Genomic DNA, 19,187 nt, shown 5'->3' with positions numbered 1-19,187 from the left:
GCCGGCAGTGTCCGTGACTGTACATGCTGCTTCTTAAGGTTTTTGTATGCAGAACATTATTCACAAAATTTCCTACTTAATATATAACTGATTGAGACTTTCTGGATCGCAGTTGTAGCAGCACCATACAATGGTATACTAGTGCACGTCAAATCTCCTGCATATGGCCTTGAACTGCAGAACAGCACCAGCGAATCACAGACATGCGGCGCTGCCGTGCTCTCCTTGACAAGGCATTTCGTTCAATCACGCTGTCTCTTTTCCGTGTGAGATTTCGACATGGCACCGCTGCAGTGCGCTGCTATTGGCTATTGCCATATGCAGGAGATTTGACGCGCACTCTAAACTTGGAAAGCAGTGTGTAAAATTTCACACTGACCACTCACATTTTATTTGGAGTCTTGTATATGGTGTGTGGCAATTTTGCAGTGTGTTGATGTTTGCAAAGAGCTTATGTACCCTCCAACGATGCAACCTTCTAGTCCCGGGTTAACACTGGTTTACAGTTATGATCAAAGTCCAAAAGCACCAAGACAAAAAACAGAGATAAAGAGCAAAGTAAAAAGCATGCCCATTATTTTCTGAAATATCAAGGGAATTTTACACAAAGAATTTGTCACATACAGCAGAGCAGTAAATTCCATCTATTACTGTGATGATGTGTGGCAGCTGCATGAAAGTGTGCAAAGATGCCACTCCATGATTCATTGTTCACTAGGGACTTTTCGACAGGAAAAAGAAAAAACACCCACCCTACTTGCCTGACTTTGGCCTCCGAGACTTGTTCCCACAACTGAAGATCAAGTTGAAAAGTGAAATGATCCAGAGGAAAACACCGGCAGTGCTGGAAAGCCTCACAAAACAAGACTTTCAGGATGCATAAAAAAAAGGAGGGGGTTGATTGACAGCCTATAAGCCAAAGGTGACCACATGTTAACACCTGTTCTGAATCTTTTGGATACCAGCTTGTAGTTGTCTTTCCCAAAATCATTGGTCATGCCAACACAAAAATCCAGAATATGATTACATTTTGGAAGAAATCCCAGCTGATATTTAGCATGCTTTTTTTTTAATGCAGACAGGCTAATCTGAGCTGGACTTACACCATCAATTACATTCTACAGCCATTGGACACAGCCAGCATGCTCATTTTCATGAATATAAATAGAACTGAACCCTGACTGACTCACTCGTAACTAGAAACCAATTAGTTCTGAGGAAACACAGGTGTAACAAAAAAACATCATTTTTCCATGCAAGTTGTACGACATCTGAAGGTGTTCAGGTCTTATTTTGCACGTGCGTTCTGAGTTTTGCTATTCTGAATGACGACGATTAGGCTAAAACTGATCATAAGGGTGTAGACTCTGCTCAAATAAAACATATGAAATGTTTACAGACCAGGTCACATCACATACATGATTTGTCTGGGTTATCCATGCATGTGGTACAATAAGTTGAAAGGCAGTGAAGAAAAAAGTCATAGGTAGTTTCCCTTTTATACGAGGGTCACTATTTATATTTTGAGCATTGGCAACACTGATTGAAGTTAGGCGCGATTTGACGTTTGCAGGGAATCGTCTGGCATTATTGACCATAACGTACTTCAAATGTTTTGTCAATAGCTTCATTTGTGTTGTTTATGTTGCCTTGGAGATTGCGCAACAACAATAAAATGGAAATAACTTGTGAACATTTTCGTGCGATGATTTTTTACGATTTTCGACGTGGATTATCAACACAAGGGTACATCGATCAACTTACTTCCACATTTGGCGATGAAGCCCCATCCTTTGCCACTGTGAAACGCTGGTATAACGAATTTAATCGTGGCCGCCATTCGCTCACCGACGAGATTCGTGAAGGTCGTCCAAAATCAGTTGTTGTTCAAGAAAACATTGATGCTGTGCAAAACCTAATACTGCAAGATCGTCATGTGACATACTGTGAGATTGAGGCAACCATAGGCATTAGTTCCACCAGCATATATAAAATATTACATGATCATTTAGCTGTGAGAAACGTTATGTTCTCGTTGGATCCCACACAATTTGACAAAAACTCAAAGAGATGCTCGCGTCAATTGGTGCAAACAAATGCTCAATAAATACAATCGTGGTGCTTCAAAAGACGTACATAAGATTGTAACAGGTGACGAATCATGGATATATGCATATGAGCCGGAACGTAAACAGCAGTCGACTGTATGGGTGTTTCAAGATGAACATAATCCAACAAAAGTTGTTCGCGCTCGAAGCACACCGAAACAAATGGTCGCCTGTTTTCTCGGGAAAACTGGTCATTTGGAAACTGTGCCTTTAGAGGAACGTAGAACGGTCAACTCTGAATGCTACACAACAATTTGTTTGCCAGGGGTCTTCGGTCAAATACGGGGGAAAAAAAAAAAACGCCGTCGGATCATTCTTCATCAAGACAATGCCAGCTGTCACACATCTCGTCTAACAACCGACTTTATGAACAGTCAAAAAATCGAATTGATGGGTCATCCGCCGTACAGTCCTGATTTGGCACCCAATGGCTTCTTCTTGTTCCCGAATGTCAATAATAAATTGCGTGGACAACGATTTTCATCGGCGGAAGATGCCGTTGATGCGTTCAAAAACCATATTATGGAGGTGTCTCAACAAGATTGGAGAAACTGCTTTGACAAATGGTTCAAACGAATGCAAAAGTGTATTGACCATAAAGGAGAATACTTCGAAAAACAATAAAGCAGTTTTCAATGCCAAATTCCTGTTTTTTCATTGTTAGGCCCAAAATATAAATAGTAACCCTCGTATTCACCTTAACATTATAGCTTGCTTCAATTTCTTGGGATCAGAGTATTGTTACTAGGAAGAAAAAATATCCCAAAGCTTTCTTTAATCACACTTCTTGTGTGTGGGTTTGTATGGTTGAAAACCCAAGTTTCTCAAACCACCATTACATCTATGATAAAAAAAAAAAAAAAAACAACAAATATGTATATCTCAACTCGAGCCTTTATTTTTACACACATCTTTAGAATTTCATCCTATGTGGACACTGGCTGCTTCCCAGAGTGAACAGAGATTTAAGGTAACGAGGCAAGAATTCCTTCTCTTTATGACTCTTGATAGCTCGTATCACTTGCTTATCAACTATCACTTGATCCTTCTTCCTCTCCTCTGTCACCTTATACGGCTGCAAAAGAATGGGAGATATTTGTTAGTTGGCAAGTTGAGGCATTTGTAATTAACAAATTATAAAATCAATAAAGCAACAGTGCAACAAACAAACAAATAAAGCAATTTCGAGGAAAATGTGAGTACTAGTTTCTATGTATTTATCTACTACCACGTCGTCGCTCATTTCGCAATCATGAATAAGAAATTACAATAGAACATCATTCATCCCCACACTCAAAAAAGCAATTGGCAAAACAAAAGACTAACAAATCTGTTAAAAAAAATTGATTATTTTTCTGCATAAATAACAGTACAGTAATTTATATTAAGTGTGTTTTCATTTCTTTTGTTTTCATGTACTGTATATGTATGTATAAAACAAACATGTACTTCACGTGCATCTGTTTGTCAAATAAACACGTTTGATTATCCGCATAACCTTTGGTCCCAATTAATGCAGATAAAGGATGTTCTATTGTACAGGGTGGCTCAATAAGTCACTTAACACCCCCAGTACAAGGCCACTGCAGCGCGCAACATGGAAATGGTGATGACCAATCGTTATCAGGCCAAGGGGGAACCACATTGACGCCACCCACACGGCTAGAATTTCACGAGAAATGCAATGGTGAAGGTTTTTTCGACGTATCTTTAACCAGTAAAAAGTTATGACTGAATTCTTGTACCAATTTGCTCCTTTTCGAGGTGTTAGAAAAATGCCTTAAAATTTGTTTAGTGCTTCGGTAATGCATCGAGATCAAAGTGACGTCTAGGGAGAGACGTTCGCATGCCATTGCACATTATTTTAATTGGATACATCCATGAAGAGCTGCGCATTATGAATGGTTGTCGCGAACAATTTACAGTGTGACGCTTCCATTGAATTAAAAGTCCTTCACAGTGACAAGGCTAATGTTTATGTTCATAAGGAAGTTTATAAACAGAATATGTGACCCTTGTCATCTGATAACTAACTTTGGACAAAAACAGGTTCATAACGTTCCCATAAGTGCTCTCGTGTTCTTCCCTATTGAAAAAAATCTGTAAAAAGTACCTTCTTCCATAAGCAAGGATGAAAAAACCTGTTTATTTAACAAATCCAAGTAGCCTTAAGCATTTAAGGTTCCGTTGATGAAAAATTGACTAACCAATCGTGTTCCACACAGCACGCCACACCATTAACTTACCAGCACTAACCATTCAGCTTTTATCTGTCGAAAATGGGTTATCAGATAAAAAGCATCGAATATTCTGTTTATAAACTTCAATTATGAACATAAACATTAGCCTTGTCACTGTGAAGGACTTTTAATTCAATGAAAGTGTCACACTGTAAATTGTTCGCGACAACCATTCATAATGTGCAGCTCTTCATGGATGTATCCGATTAAAATAATGTGCAATGGCATGCGAACGTCTCTCCCTAGACGTCACTGATCTCGATGCATTACCGATGCGCTAAAGAAATTTTAAGGCATTTTTCTAACACCTCGAAAAGGAGCAAATTGGTACAAGAATTCAGTCAACTTTTTACTGGTTAAAGATACGTCGAAAAAACCTTCACCATTGCATTTCTCGTGAAATTCTAGCCCATTTTGATATGTCGCACGACCCCCTTCCCATTTCAAATTCTGAAGTTAAATTCAAGATTGCGGACATCAAGATGGCCGCCGACCGTGTGGGTGGCGTCAATGTGGTTCCCCCTTGGCCAGGCAATGATTGGTCATCGCCAATTTCAAATTCCATGCCGCAGTGGCCTTGTACTGAGGGTGTTAAGTGACTTATTGAGCCACCCTGTATGTTATTTTTATTCCAGCTTTCTAAACATGAGCTGCAAATCCACAAACGTATTGATGTGAGGGCAGAAAAATAAATTTCACCATTATGGGCTTGGGGTATATTTTTGTTATAAGAGGAACATGTCCTTTCATTTATGTCAAAATACTACGGATGGGCCGATATGAAATTTTGGCCGAAACCGATAAAGTACAGATATAAAATTTACCGATACCGATAACCGATCAGATATAAAATTAGAAATGGACCTTAAAGAACCTGAAAGGTTCATTGACCTCCTTAATAAATGTGGGTTTCAAGGTGACTGCAGTGAAAAAGAAATTGCATGTTTAGACATTTACTTTTTTAGAAATTAGGGCATGGAGATTATCCATAAAAATTACAACAAAATGGCAGAATTTTGCACTAAATTATCAGATATTTATCAATATATCGGATCGGTAAAATAATCGGTAAACTGATATGCCTATATCGGCCGATACTGATAGAGTACCGACTAATCGGTCCCATCCCTACAAAATATACTTAAATATTGGAGAAAAGAAAGTCCTCTAGCATGTACTTAAGTACATATTTCTCTGCATGTAGCATTCCTCCTCAGATTTCCATGTGAATAGAGGATCAGGAGTAAAACTTGATAAGCTACAAAAGTATGAAACAGAAAAATGCAGGAAAGTTCGTTCAATATATTGTGGATTATGGGTTAACCAGATGTTCATACATGATTTTGACCATCACCGGCTACTGCCCTCCCCATAAACGACCTCTGGCTTGAAATAAAAAAAAATATATTCCGGGCCTGTACTCTTGTCCGACAAATGAGTGGATGGGGTTAATGAGAAAATTCATGGAACAAACATGGTCACGAGAGGAACTGTTCACAATTCAGGCAAAAAGACTGAACCCAGTAAGAAACTAAATGCACATATTCATTAAATAATTGCTAGAAAATTCCGTAACTAACCTCTTTCTTGGCAGCAAAAATGTCACCTTCTTCCTTCTTGGGTCTCTTTGGGCGGATCCTCTTGAAGTATTTGTCATCGAGATGGGATGGCAATGTCATCCTACGCAAATTCAATTTTGTGGTGGTAGCGATAACATACCTCTGACTGATTCTCCTGAGGGGACATCCATTGTACTTCCTAGGCCCTGAAAAACAGACAGTACATAGTATTTAGATGCAATCTATTTGCAAGATCAACACTGCTGATAGAATAAGTTTTTATAGCAGTAATAATAATGACTATAGAACAAAGGAGCAATAGAACAAAAATGAAAGTTCCAAGCATCATAAATCAGGAATTTCACTTTCCAAGACTGAACACAACCACAAGTTAGTGGTTATAAAAATCAAGTGTATCCTCCACTCCAAAAAAGAACACGGTTGATGGCAATCTACTTGCTATTTATATTGGTAGGGTCATTGAGTACACAGTTTTATATTAAACATCATTAAACTTATCACAATTTCCAATTCTAAATAAATATGAGTTGTCCAATTGCATTTTTCATATTATATCACAATACTTGTTACTTAAGAGTATATACAACCTTAGTGACAATGAAGTTCGACCAGTCACAAATATAGGAGTGCGTTGTGAAAGAAGGAGAACACATGCATATGCTGTACATATTTTATTCAGCAGGCTACATGGAACAAAGGAAAACATGCAATATATGGTGTCCACACAAAATAAAACATTTTCGTCCATCTACACGTGACATTGAAGTTCGACCACTGTTCGAGGGGATCCTGTTTACCATGGTGTGACGCCGCCCCGTCGGCAAATAACTGTGGCAATGCGTCGGGGCATGCTGCAGACGAGTCGTTCAAGGTATTCCACATCGATGCGGTGCCATTCCTCCTGCAGGCAGGCGATAAGAGCACCCACTGTCGTGGGTCCCCTCTGTTGCACACGTCGCTTAAGAACACGCCACACATTCTCAATGGGCGAGAGGTCGGGACTCGATGGTGGCCATGGCAGAGTTAGCACGTGATGGCGAGTCAACCATTCTCTTGTCAGCCACGCTGTATGAGGCCTGGCATTGTCGTGTTGAAAGATGAGACACCGCCTGTGGAACAGGTGCCTTCGCACTGTGGGAAGATGCCGCTCCAGTATGCGTGTATAGGCGTGTGCATTCACAATGCCCTCACAGACGTGTAGTGGGCCAACCCCAGATGCCGTCATGCATCCCCATACCATCACTGACGCAGGTTTCTGTACCCGACGTGCATAACATTTTGCTTCATTCTGTTCCTCCTTCCGACAAATGACTGTTTTCCGTATTTTCCCATACACAACATTGAAAATGGATTCGTCCGTCCACAAAACCCTGTTCCACTGCCGAAATGTCCATCCCCGGTACATTCGTGCCCACCGTAGTCGATTGCCTTTGTTCAACATGGAAAGGAAGATTTTACGTTTCGCCTTGTACACTCTGTGACCACATCGCTGTAGGTAACGGCGAATGGTGCTGGTTGACACTTCAATGTGAAAGCGTTTGAGTCCACAGTCGTAATTCGGCCACAGAAACATGATTGTTGGTCTGGATATAGCGCCTAAATATCCGTAGGTCACGCACGCTCAGCAGGCGTTTTCGACCGGGGGGCCTTACCTGGCTCTGTAGTACCTGTATTTTGGTGGTGTTTAATGATGCAGTGGACGGTTGACTTGGGTAAGTTCAGTTGGCACCCTATTTCCCGTTCACTGAGTCCATCCCGTTGCAACTCCACCAGTCTTCTCCTCACGGTTTGCCCCTGGCCATGGTGATGATGCACTGCGGTTCCTCTGTGCACAGCATGCGCTTATATACGGCGGACTCCCTTATCGTGTCCGTGACGTCATGCTTCTGTTGAATGCGCCACTATGTGGAATTTTCCGTATGGGTCTGGTGCCTGGTCGAAGTTCAATGTCACGCGTATAGTTCCCCATTTTCGTTCTTTACGTGGCCTTGGGTGCAACATGCTGGGATCACGATTCTTGCCTCCTCTTACACACATGCGTCACTTCTGCGGGTCACCCATTGCACTGCCTATGCCTCTGTGCATTTAATCACGTATTCCTTTCTGGTTGAACTTCATTGTCACCAAGGTTGTAGCTGGCTGAATACGGTTTTGTCCTATCTCCACTTTTCTTCAGAGATGTGTTGACGTTATCGTCCTTACAGGTTACTGTGACATACTCCAAAGCAACATATCTGGCCGTCAAGTGGTTTGAATTATCAACATTAAAACTATCCTAATCAAACAAATACACAGGAGAAAGTTCTGGGGAGCAGATAACCCATCAATGCATCAACAAGTAAAATATTAAAGAATATTACTGGGAAAACATTTCAAAATGGACCAATATACTAACCAGTAACAAGAAGCATCCCAGACTTTAGAGCCTTCAAGACAATCACTCTCTTGCCCTTATGTGGGCCAGTAAGAACGATCACTACCCTTCCTCGCACCAGGGTCTTCCGTACACTTGGTTTGCAAGTAAACCGCCTCCTGGATGGAGCCTTCTTAATCCTTGAGGGAAAAAATATATATATCATATGAAGATAAAAATACCCCACCATCAAGCATATCTAAACGTCTAACAAATGGAAACTATGCAGGAATCTGGGCAAGAAGGGAAGAAAAAGGTACATGTAACAGAAAAATTAATGTTTGTGAATTTATATTTATTTCTTTTTAGCTTTGCTTTCACACTACTTTTGACCAATTATGAACAAGGATGAATGGTGAGTACACAAAGTGATGAAGAGGCACTCACTCTTGGCCATCAAAGTGTAGCAGGCAGACCTTGGCCTTCACGGACTGTTGTGCCACGAATTATTAATGAACACATTTAAATTATAAATAATGTTCTCTCTAAATCAATTTGTACGTTAAATATTGGCTTCCTTAAAATTATGTTTAGTATATTTATGTTACAATTAAGCTTATATTTTTAAAACATCCAATAAGGTAAAAAGTAAAGTGCTCTCCTGTGCTTTGCACCATGCCATGAAGGTGTATAGGGGGTGTGGAGTTAGGGCCCCATGCTTTCTTGCTTACGGCTGAAGGTGATCAGCTCCATGGCCCTGGCCACATTCACCCCCCCCCCTCCCCAGGTACCCACTTTATACGACTCTGGGTGGGCACCGGAACAGCTTGAACACATTGGAAAAAATCCCGGTTCTCCCCTGTCGGGGATTGAACCTGGCTCTCTCACATAGTAGCCAGATGCCCAAACGACTAAGCTACCGTGGCTTTTTTAAACATCTACTTGATAAATTTCAAAACCTAGCCTTGATTAATTTTGGGATGTTGCTTATTTGAGTATACAATTAATGCTAAATGTTTACTAAACCAATAAAAGGGTTTTTACCTGTAAAAACCCTCCCCTAATATAGTCACCTAAACAAGTTTAGCACTGGCAGCAATTAGGGGGGACAACCGCCCCCCCGCCAACACTTTTCACCACTTTTGCCCACACACTATGCTAAACCTTATCTATGAAGGGAAATCTTTGCCCCCCGAGTTTTGGAACCCAATCGCTGCTACTGAAGTCTACACAACTATAATTCTTCATGATAATGCCATAATTCATTGCTTAATATTTAATTTAAATTGTACATTTTATTAAAGGTATAAAGATAAAAACAACATATATTCGCGAGAAAATGTTGGAATCAACTTCTAAAAAATGAATTTACCAAGCCAGAGTGTCATGAAAGTTGAGAACCACTGGTTTACATAATGGGTAGTGTGGCACTTGTATGATGTTTATACAATTACTACAGTAGCAACAATAATAATTTAACTGCCTCTGCTTCTTGCACTAAAAACCCAATTTGCAACACTTACCTGTCTGAGGTTGGATAGAACTTCCTCCTCTTCTTAACCAGCACCTTTCTTGTTCCGCCGTTCTTTTCCCCTCCAATTGGTTTCACAATGAATGTTGGCTTCTTAGCTCTTGGCTGTGGAATGGGGGCAAAAAAAGGTGTCACAAAACACAGAAATAAAAATATGTCGGTAGTAATGAACTGACCTCTGTGACAATGCCCCTGCAAGTTACTTCAAATTATTATCCCTTGACCAAACTAAAAACAAAAAGTGTTCAAAGTGAAACAACATGTCAAACAGAAATTAAAAAATGCACTGGTGGTGTTCAGGGCAAGAGTTTCAATTGCGTAACAAGTTGCACAGGAGCTAACCAAGTGATAAAATACTGGACATGGGTGGAGAATCAAGCTTTAAGTTTGGAGAAACTAATTTATGCCTCTTTAAAGTCACAGACAGTGTTACATAAATAGATACAATACATTAGATATTAGATTAAGTGTATACACATGACCCAGCACAACCCTCACCCATTCCCAGAGAAAGTTAAATATTTTGCATGGTTTATGAAGGATTTCAGTTGCTTTTGACTCACGAAAATGAAGTTACGTATGCATGTTACCTTAGCGTGAAGCAGAACATCCCCAAAGGCTTCACACAAGTGAATATAAGCACCGAACATGACATTCTACAACAGCAGCAGACTAAATATTGCCTACAGTTTCAAAATTAATTATAAAGTATATCAAACACAATGGACACAAAACTTATTTAACCAATTTAGAAGTGAAATTATTGTCAAGTGTGTTACATTCGTTGGTGTTTGTCATTTTACTTTGTCAGGCTAAGAGTGTTGGGTTTGATAGCAATTTTCAACATAATTCTTGAGGGGTACAGTGAACCTTCTCACCAGACTTGACCGAAATATTCATGAAAGCGTCATATCATACAGATTGAAAAAAATTGTTACATGAGCATATTAAGCAGGTTCTCATATTTCTGCTTCTTTTGCATGTATCCAACTATTTCTAACCCCCAAAACACACTTTTAGGGGATATACATACAAGCATATGTATTTGTTATTTTAAATTGCCTATTTGCCACTTTTGGCTATTGCGAGAATGAGTGATGATTACATTAAATTGATGGTAGGGACAATAAAGAACACCTGTGTCCACGTTGGGACTTAAACCTGAGAATTTCGGTGGCAAGATTAAATGTTGACGCCATAGCATGCTCGGGCAGAGCGCTGCTAACTTACAAAGGACATTTACATTCTAAATTCTTTAACTACAATTCATGGGTCATTTTTGAACTTTTAAATTCTTCCTTCGTACTACTATACACTGTAAAAATCATTCAGTACACATAAATTGGAACAAATCTGGGAAACTGATAAAAATAGAATAATTTACAATTTTGATTGGTTTGATAGTAATGTTAGAGTTTGATAGTAACGTTAGAGTCCAACACACATATTTCTGCCGTGCGATGCGCGACAACTCAAGAAGCTGTGTTGCTAATGGAGCAGATAGAAAAATCGCTGCAGTGTGACGATGCACAGCTGTTACGTATAACAAGAAAATAGAGAATTCTGGTCTATCTAACATTGAGTTTTAAACATCCTGCATTATACCAGGACTAGGATTAATATGTACTAACAAGTGGCTTTGTATGTAGCTACATACATATGGACTAAAACATGAACTAACACATATGTAAAATTACCAAAAATGCTGCAAAGAAGACTTCTTCATAGGATTCCTTATTTACGCCATTTCAAACAAAATAAAAAAAAATATTATTTTCCATTGCATTAATGCACTGGTGGCGTTTTAACTGTTCACTCCCAAAACGTATATACAACCAGTATAGACTGGTACGGAACTGTAACGGCAGATAACAACATGCCAACGTGTTAAACCGCGACAATTGCACTTCTTCACTCAGTTGAACAATGGAATTTGGCCGCATTTGGGAGAATTGCATTGTCTACTATTGTACAGTATGCCTGCGAGTTCATTGTGCCACGAACAACCACCAGTGGTTCCACATCGTAGTACGAGAAACAACCCCACACTATTACTCCACCACCACCAAACTTCCTGGTAGGCTCTATACTCTTTGGTAGAAGCCATTCCCCGGGTAGCCGACACACCCATACACGTCCATCAGACCGAACCAATGTGAATCTCGACTCCACTCCACAGACCCACTTTCCACAGCTCCAGTGTCCAATTGTGACGGTCCACACACCACTTGAGACGCTGAGCTTTATTCACCTTTGTGATATGCGGCTTATGTGCTGCTGCTCTTCCAGAATGTTCCAATGGAAACTGACACCCCTGTTGATGCCGTATACTCCTGTCTGATGGTAGCCATCGGCTGTGTCCTGTTTTTGACAATTTCACGTTTTAGGGTTCTTCGATCTCTGTTAATCAGTTTTTTTCGGTCTGACAGAAAGTTCACTATTGTCACAATGTGCATTCACCTTCCACTTACGAAGCACAAATGCTATTGTTGATTTGGGCCCGTTTAACTCAGCGGCTTTAGCCCTGCTAGACAACCCACTGAGATGGCATCCCACAATTATGCCCTTATCAAAGTCTGATAGCTCTGCACTACGCGCCATCTCTTCCACAAGTGGTTCTCTTGCTCACGGAACGACATGAAGGCCACACGAATCAAATTAGATACTAAATTAACCACCATCATAGGTGCCCAATTACTTTTTGGAAGATAGTGTATATTCACGTAATGCATTCAAACTTACCTTTGGAGCAGTTTCCTTCTTCGGCTTTTTACTTTTGTAAAATATGTACCCTCCATCCAGTAGACTAGGTCTGTCACGTTTCACTTTCTTCTTGGGCTGCCCATCTCCTGCTGCTTTCTTTGCACGTGGCTCCTTTGGCTTTTTAGGCCTCTTACGCTTAGCATCTGCCGGTTTAGGCTTAGTGTCTACCTGTTTAGGCTTAGTATCTGCTGGTTTAGGCTTAGGGTCTGCCTGTTTAGGCTTAGCATCCGCCATCTGGAAAGAGGAAAACCAAGGGTCAATCACCTAAAGAAAACATCATTGAATCATCCGAGACTGGAATTAAGTAATAAAAAAAAATAATCGTAATTTAAATTTAACCCTTTCCCTGTGTTCGACGTAATATTACGCCCTTGGTCACTATAGCTTATTCTGTGTTGGGCGTAATATTATGCCTGCAAACATCTCTGACTGAAGAAATCTGTGTTGAACGGAATAATACTTTATTTGTTGGTGAAAAATATGTTTTGCTATTGAAGAAACAACATTTTATATAGTCAGGATTTTCAGTTCCGACAAAGAAGGAGAAGAAAAAAAAAAGTAGAGGTTAAGAGGAAAGTAAACTAATTTTGTGTTATGCTGACAAAGTGCAAACGTGAGTTCGTTTGTGTGCCACGTTTAGTCAGTTGCTTTATGTAAATATTTTTGGTGTTCCGTTATTTGAACTGTTGGCGATTTATTTTAGATTTTGAGAGTTTCTAATAGTATTGTCAAACAGGATTGCGAAATATTTTTTCCCACATCCCTATTGAAGATATTGCAATGAAACTTGGTGGACGAATTACATATAGACCATAGCATTTTTCAAGGTAATTATAATCTTGTACCTATATCCAGGGCCGGTCCAGAGGGCCCCAAACTTACCAAAAGGGATTTTTTGGATGGAAAATTCCCGAATTATCCCCAATTTCCATTTCCTCACACATGATGTACACCTGCGTGGTACCATTTGAAAGCCTGTTCTATTCTGAAGAGAAAGACGTATGAACCATGATACTCGGATGAATTGTGCTGAAGCAGTAGCTACTTAAAAATATTACTAAGCAAAACGCAGAAAAAAATTACACAGAAGGGAAAACAATTTTGTCAGAAAATTTCACAGGGAAGGGGTTAATAAAAATATAGCCTATATTCTTCTCATTTGGTTCATTCACGTTATAAGGAATTAACTGAAGAGGTGATTTCAACATTAATCCTCCACTCATGTATGAGTTCTCTAGGCCCGGATAATGGTATCACTTTCTGGTCTTGTGTAGCTGTCATTTGTAATGTCTGTGAACAGACAATATCAGTTGTAGGTGGTGGCACTGCTCTGTCTGTGAAAACATGTTATTCTTATGACAATCTGGGTTTGCGAGTACAACACACTAGGGATGGCCAAACTGATCCTGATCCAAAAGTTACGGATTTGGATCCGGATCCGAAAGTTAGGGATCTGGATATGGGTCTGAAAGTTTCAGATCTGGATCCGGATCCGAGAGTTTCGTATCTCAATCCCATTATAATATTACCACACCTTTAAAGGTATTATGATCTTCGATCACAAAGAAATTTTTCGTTAGTCCTACAAGAATTTTTTTCAAGTGTTGTTCCTAAAATACTTTGCTACGCATCGGCTAACACACTCGTGCACACATGTCAGAGGTGATTTTGTAAATGCCATTGAAACGAATATGTATTCATTCGAATGTATTGGAAATGAAAACACACATAAAACAAGATAGAAATGTTATACAAAAATTATACAATTGTTCTACAGTTACAGTTCTACAAATTAAAATAAAACATTATAATATATGCAGTGTTAAATAATTACAAGGGAGGTTATCTAAGTATCCCCCTCCGATTTCCATGAAACTTGGCAGTATAGTGGGGCCCAAAGGAAGAATTACGTGTTTTTTTTGTTTCAGCTAAAAAACGGTTTTAGGGGGCAAAACCCCCTCAAATGTCAAGATGAAGACAAATTGAAGTGAGGATCTGACCCCTGTGTCCCCCTCCGATTTCCATGATACTTGGCAGGTGTATAGTGGGGCCCAATGGAAGAAATACGTGTTTTTTTGTTTCAGCTAAAAAACAGTTTTAGGGGGCAAAACCCCCCCAAATGTCAAGATGAGGACAAATTGAAGTGAGGATCTGACCCCTTCCGATTTCCATGATACTTGGCAGGTGTGTATAAACGGGCCCAAATGAAGAAATTGGTGTTTTTTTTGTTTCAGGTAAAAAACTGTTTTAGGGGGCAAACCCCCTCAAATGTCAATATGAGGACAAATTTAAGTGGGCATTTGACTTATGTGTCCCCCTCCGATTTCCATGAAACTTGGCAGGTGTATAGTGGGGCCCAAAGGAAGAAATACGTTTTTTTTTTTTTTTTTTTTTCCCCAGCTAAAAAACGGTTTTACAGGGCGAAACCCACTCAATTGTCAAGATGAGGACAAATTGAAGTGGGGATCTGACCCCTGTGTTCACCCTCCGATTTCCATGAAACGTGGCAGGTGTATAGAGGGCCCCAAAGGAAGAATTACGTGTTTTTTTTTGGTTCAGCTAAAAACTGTTTTAGGGGGCACAATCCCCTCAAATGTCAAGATGAGGACAAATTGAAGTAAGGATCTGACCCCTGTGTCCCACTCCGATTTTCATGAAACTTGGCAGGTGTAGAGAGAGGCCCCCTGTTTCTTCCTATGCCATATTTACGTGGCTTCGGGGTCAGATCCCCACTTCAATTTCACCTCATCTTGACATTTGAGGGGGGGGAATGAAAACGCACATAAACGTGAGACATTCCATTCCAGGATGAAACCTTTAACACATTTAACAAGATAGAAATATTATACAAAAATTATACAATTGTTCTACAAATTAAAATAAAAAAGTTCTGGATCTGGATTTCGGATCCGGATCTGGCCATCCCTACTATACACCTGCCACGTTTCATGGAAATCGGAGGGGAAGACTTAGACCTCCCTTGTAAGTGTATTAATTAATTACAAGTCGCGCACGCGCACTATGTATGTATGTATGTATGTATGTGTGTGTGTGTGTATATATATATATATATATATATATATATGTGTGTATGTATGTATGTATATTAGCAGGTAACAATATGTTATAAGCACATTCTTACTTTCCAAAGAAGCGCTGTGGGATGGCAAAATGGATCCGGATCTGAAAATTCTGGATCAGTGGATCCGGATCCGAAAAATTTTAGGATCCGGAACCAACCGGATCCGGATCTGGCATGAATCAACCTGCCTAGGAGGTTGAACTTCATTTACTTGTATTTTCCCCTCAGTGTGCCAGACATCATGAAAGTAAGAGATGGAATGTACACCAGCCCCCTTGTCAAAAAATAAATTATGGAATGTATTAATATTGATACGCAAAATAGTTAAAACTAAACTCCATATAAAATCATTACTTTTACTTGGACAATTGGTACAATATGTAATCAGCAATACAATAATATTTTAAGTGATATGCTTGGCAGTGGCCACAGCTGCATTCACCAGGTGCTTGCGGATATAAGAAATTTTGGTAACACTTTACTATACCGGAGACGGATTTCTTCAAATTTACAGGAGAAAGTACTTACGCAAATCATTTTCTGTAGCGTTGTTCATGTTCGGGAATGTAGTTGTGATCCTCTTTGATGCAACTGCATGTGGTTTTCTACGAAAATCTATTTCCGATATGCTATTGCTGCTGCCTCCACGATGTTGTCCATATATTCTAAATTGAACAAAAGGTGTGCTAATGGAACCTAACCTAGTAGGCATACCTCGTCCCCGTGATGGTTCATGGGGCTATCATGATTTTTTGGGGCTACCCATGGATGGTTTGTGGGAAATAAGGAACAACAGTAAGTACTTGTTAATGTAAGAAATAAGACATTATTTTTGTTATAAATTCATTATTTCACCTAAAGAAATGTTCCGCAATGCAGAAGAGTACCTTAGCAATGTAAAAAATTGCGAAATAAATCATTGATGTGTCTCCGGTATAGTAAAGTAGTACCGAAATGTTAATGCTAACAGCCTTAAACCTGACCTGCCTAAACTAACAATCAAAGCATTTAGCCCTTTGACTAATACACACATTCACCAACGTCAACGTCAATCCATATCCCAGTATTTTTCATTCCAACTCCATAGTGTGCATGTTACAAAAGTAATTGTCGCACACGAAAATAAATTAATACCGTCATAAGCTTGATACATAACAACTAAAGAACGTGTACATACGTTAAACAAAACAGGACAGATCGTACAGACCTGGTGAAAATAGATCAAAAGTTATCATTACTCATTACTCTTCAATCTCGCGCTTTTAGATATTAATATTTAATAATAACACAGGAATTATTGTTACGTTACCACCAAGTACCTTCAAAACTAACATTGATCATAACATTATAGATTACAGTTCCATGTTAATTTTGGCATCGTGAAGATACCATGTGTAATTTCTTTAAAATTTGGCCATTATCATACACTGTCTAATTATAATGATTTTTTTAATACCAATTTCAAAGTATATCGTAAAATATTACAAAACTTAGAATTCATACCACGAACCGATGGATGGAAAAAGAAATGGATTGTAAAATATTTTTACCCACCTTCCTCAATCACCATGCGTGGCTATGTGTGAAAGAGTTGTGAATTTCTTCTTTCGGGAACGAAATCACTGGTAACACGTATGGCACAACTTCAGAGCAACCTTGCGTTCTGACGGGACCACGGAATGATTTCATTGTTAAGCTAAATGCCTTGGCTATTATGTTAGGCTTGTTATATTTTCTCGTAGTAGCATAAGTAACTTTTTTTTTTTTTACTACGTTGTCATGGCTTTTCTGCCACAGCATCAATTTTATTTTTAGCTGTTATCTCATTAGGCTACAAATACATGATAGATACAAAGACGATTCCCCCTTCTCCCCGTATAAAAAGCGGAGTTGTGAAGGCAAGGGAACCGGGTTGTTTACAATGAGTATCACAGCCCACCGAACCAACCCGCAACTGTCGCAAGGCCAATTCGATGGGTCTGTACATGGCAGAAATACATGAAAAAATACATTAAGCAAGACAAAACGGGACAACACATGGTACCCTTGGGTACCAAAGTGTCGACGAGGTGGGTGATCACTCGTCGACGCGTCGAACGATCCGGGGTTGCCCGGATTTCTTGTAGTCCTTTCAGAAGCTGGAGAAGGCCTGGAAGGATGTCTGGCTGCGCTAGCTGACCTAATAGATCCAGCAGTGATGCATGGTCTAATGTCGGAGGTGCTGAGTTGCTTGTAGGCGGTCGTGGTGCTGGATGACGTACGTCCTTCCTGCGTAGTGGCGGCTTTTGATTGGCCGGTCGAGATGTGGTGCGTGGACGATATTCCCGGGCGGGTGTCGACACAGGAACGTCGGGTCTAATGGGCCTCGGTACTACGGGGCGCTTTTGAGTAGAATGGGTCTTGGCTTCTGTCTTGATCTTCTGGAAGAGTGAACAACCTCTATAACTTGCATAATGGTTCATGCTGCAGTTGGCACATCTTGGTTCGGTGTCCGTATCCTTCTCCGGACAGTCTGCAAAGCGATGTGGCCCCGCACACTTGACGCAGCGGGGTGTCGTAAAGCAGTGCCGCTGCCCGTGCCCGACCCGTTGGCACGCGTGGCACTGTAGTATCTGAGTAGAGCGGTATTTCTCCACTCTGGTCGAATATTGGCCAATTAGGGTGATTTTAAAAATCTGTCGAGATTGCGGTAGGTTGGGCAAGACGACCATTATGAGAGGTAGTGGTCGCCTTGTCTGGCTATGACTCGAACTTTCGTTGGCAGAACTCTGCCAATTCCGATCTCTGGTATGAAGTCTGCTAACACTATGGACAGGGACTCCAAGTGTGCTCGTCAAATAGTCTTGTAGTTTCGAGAGATCGAGGTCGAGCGGGAGGTCTCTGAGGACAACCTTCAGTTTCTCCGCGGCGGATGATCCATACGCGAATCCAATATGTTTGGCACGGAGATAATCACAGACTTGCGTGAATGCCTCCTGACATAAGGCGGTGACTCTGCAACTCCCTCGAGTATAGCAGAAGGTACACGCGTTCTTGGTGAGCGTACGGAGCTTATTTGATATCGCGACGCTGGTCGTATTAAAGATGGTTATGCAGGGGATCCTGCGTGTCTTCGGTGTTGTCGGGGTAGCTGGTTGGTTACCCGTAGTCTGACTGCTCTGCTGGTTGTTTTGTTGCGACGCTGAAGTAACGTCTTCGTCAGACTCGCTGGTGGTAGCTACATCCTCTGCTGCTGCTGATTCATGTCGCTCTTCTCGGGCTCGCTTCTGCCGTCTCCCCTTATTCATGGCAGGGGTGTACGGCGGCGAACAATGCCGTGTCTACCAAGGCGATGAGTGAATTCCGTGGTGCTTCCACCTCGGCATCTCGTTGGGGGATGGCATAAGTAATACATTTGCTTCTTTTTTATACTAGAGAAACCAAACCTAACAACGTACGTATTTATTGTCTGACGTCAGAACACGAAGTTGGTACCGCGTTGTGCAATGAAGGAAACCGGTGAACAGTGAACCAAAGCAGTGAACATGCAG

At 40.5% G+C, this 19,187-nt stretch overlaps 1 protein-coding gene across 3 annotated transcripts; it reads right to left on the bottom strand.

Moving 5' to 3' along the window:
- Positions 1-2,984: 2,984 nt before the first annotated feature.
- Positions 2,985-17,282, bottom strand: LOC145992817 (large ribosomal subunit protein eL6-like). 3 transcript variants are annotated; one of them, XM_083129206.1, is made up of 6 exons: positions 17,212-17,282; positions 12,555-12,809; positions 9,805-9,917; positions 8,324-8,481; positions 5,929-6,113; positions 2,985-3,183 (listed from the first exon to the last, which is right to left on the bottom strand). In XM_083129206.1, the coding sequence occupies exons 2-6, from the start codon at positions 12,807-12,809 to the stop codon at positions 3,022-3,024; spliced, it is 873 nt and encodes a 290-aa protein (XP_082985332.1). In that variant the 5' UTR covers positions 17,212-17,282; the 3' UTR covers positions 2,985-3,021. The 3 variants fall into 3 exon arrangements, with proteins under 3 accessions (XP_082985332.1, XP_082985331.1, XP_082985330.1); XM_083129205.1 differs by lacking the exon at positions 17,212-17,282 and adding an exon at positions 16,990-17,013; XM_083129204.1 differs by lacking the exon at positions 17,212-17,282 and adding an exon at positions 16,977-17,006.
- Between the last annotated feature and the right edge of the window lie 1,905 nt (positions 17,283-19,187).

This window comes from Lepisma saccharinum, chromosome 9 (genome assembly GCF_977018435.1).
Source record: "Lepisma saccharinum chromosome 9, izLepSacc3.1, whole genome shotgun sequence".
NCBI lineage: Eukaryota > Metazoa > Arthropoda > Insecta > Zygentoma > Lepismatidae > Lepisma > Lepisma saccharinum.
Note: the sequence above shows the minus strand (reverse complement) of the source record. Positions and strands in the feature narration are given on the sequence as shown.

Coding starts and splice junctions, on each gene's coding strand:
- LOC145992817 (XM_083129204.1), bottom strand. Junction 8,482..9,804: donor TTCTATCCAACCTCAGACAG/GTAAGTGTTGCA, acceptor TTTTCCCTCAAG/GATTAAGAAGGCTCCATCCA. Junction 6,114..8,323: donor TGGGATGCTTCTTGTTACTG/GTTAGTATATTG, acceptor TCTGTTTTTCAG/GGCCTAGGAAGTACAATGGA.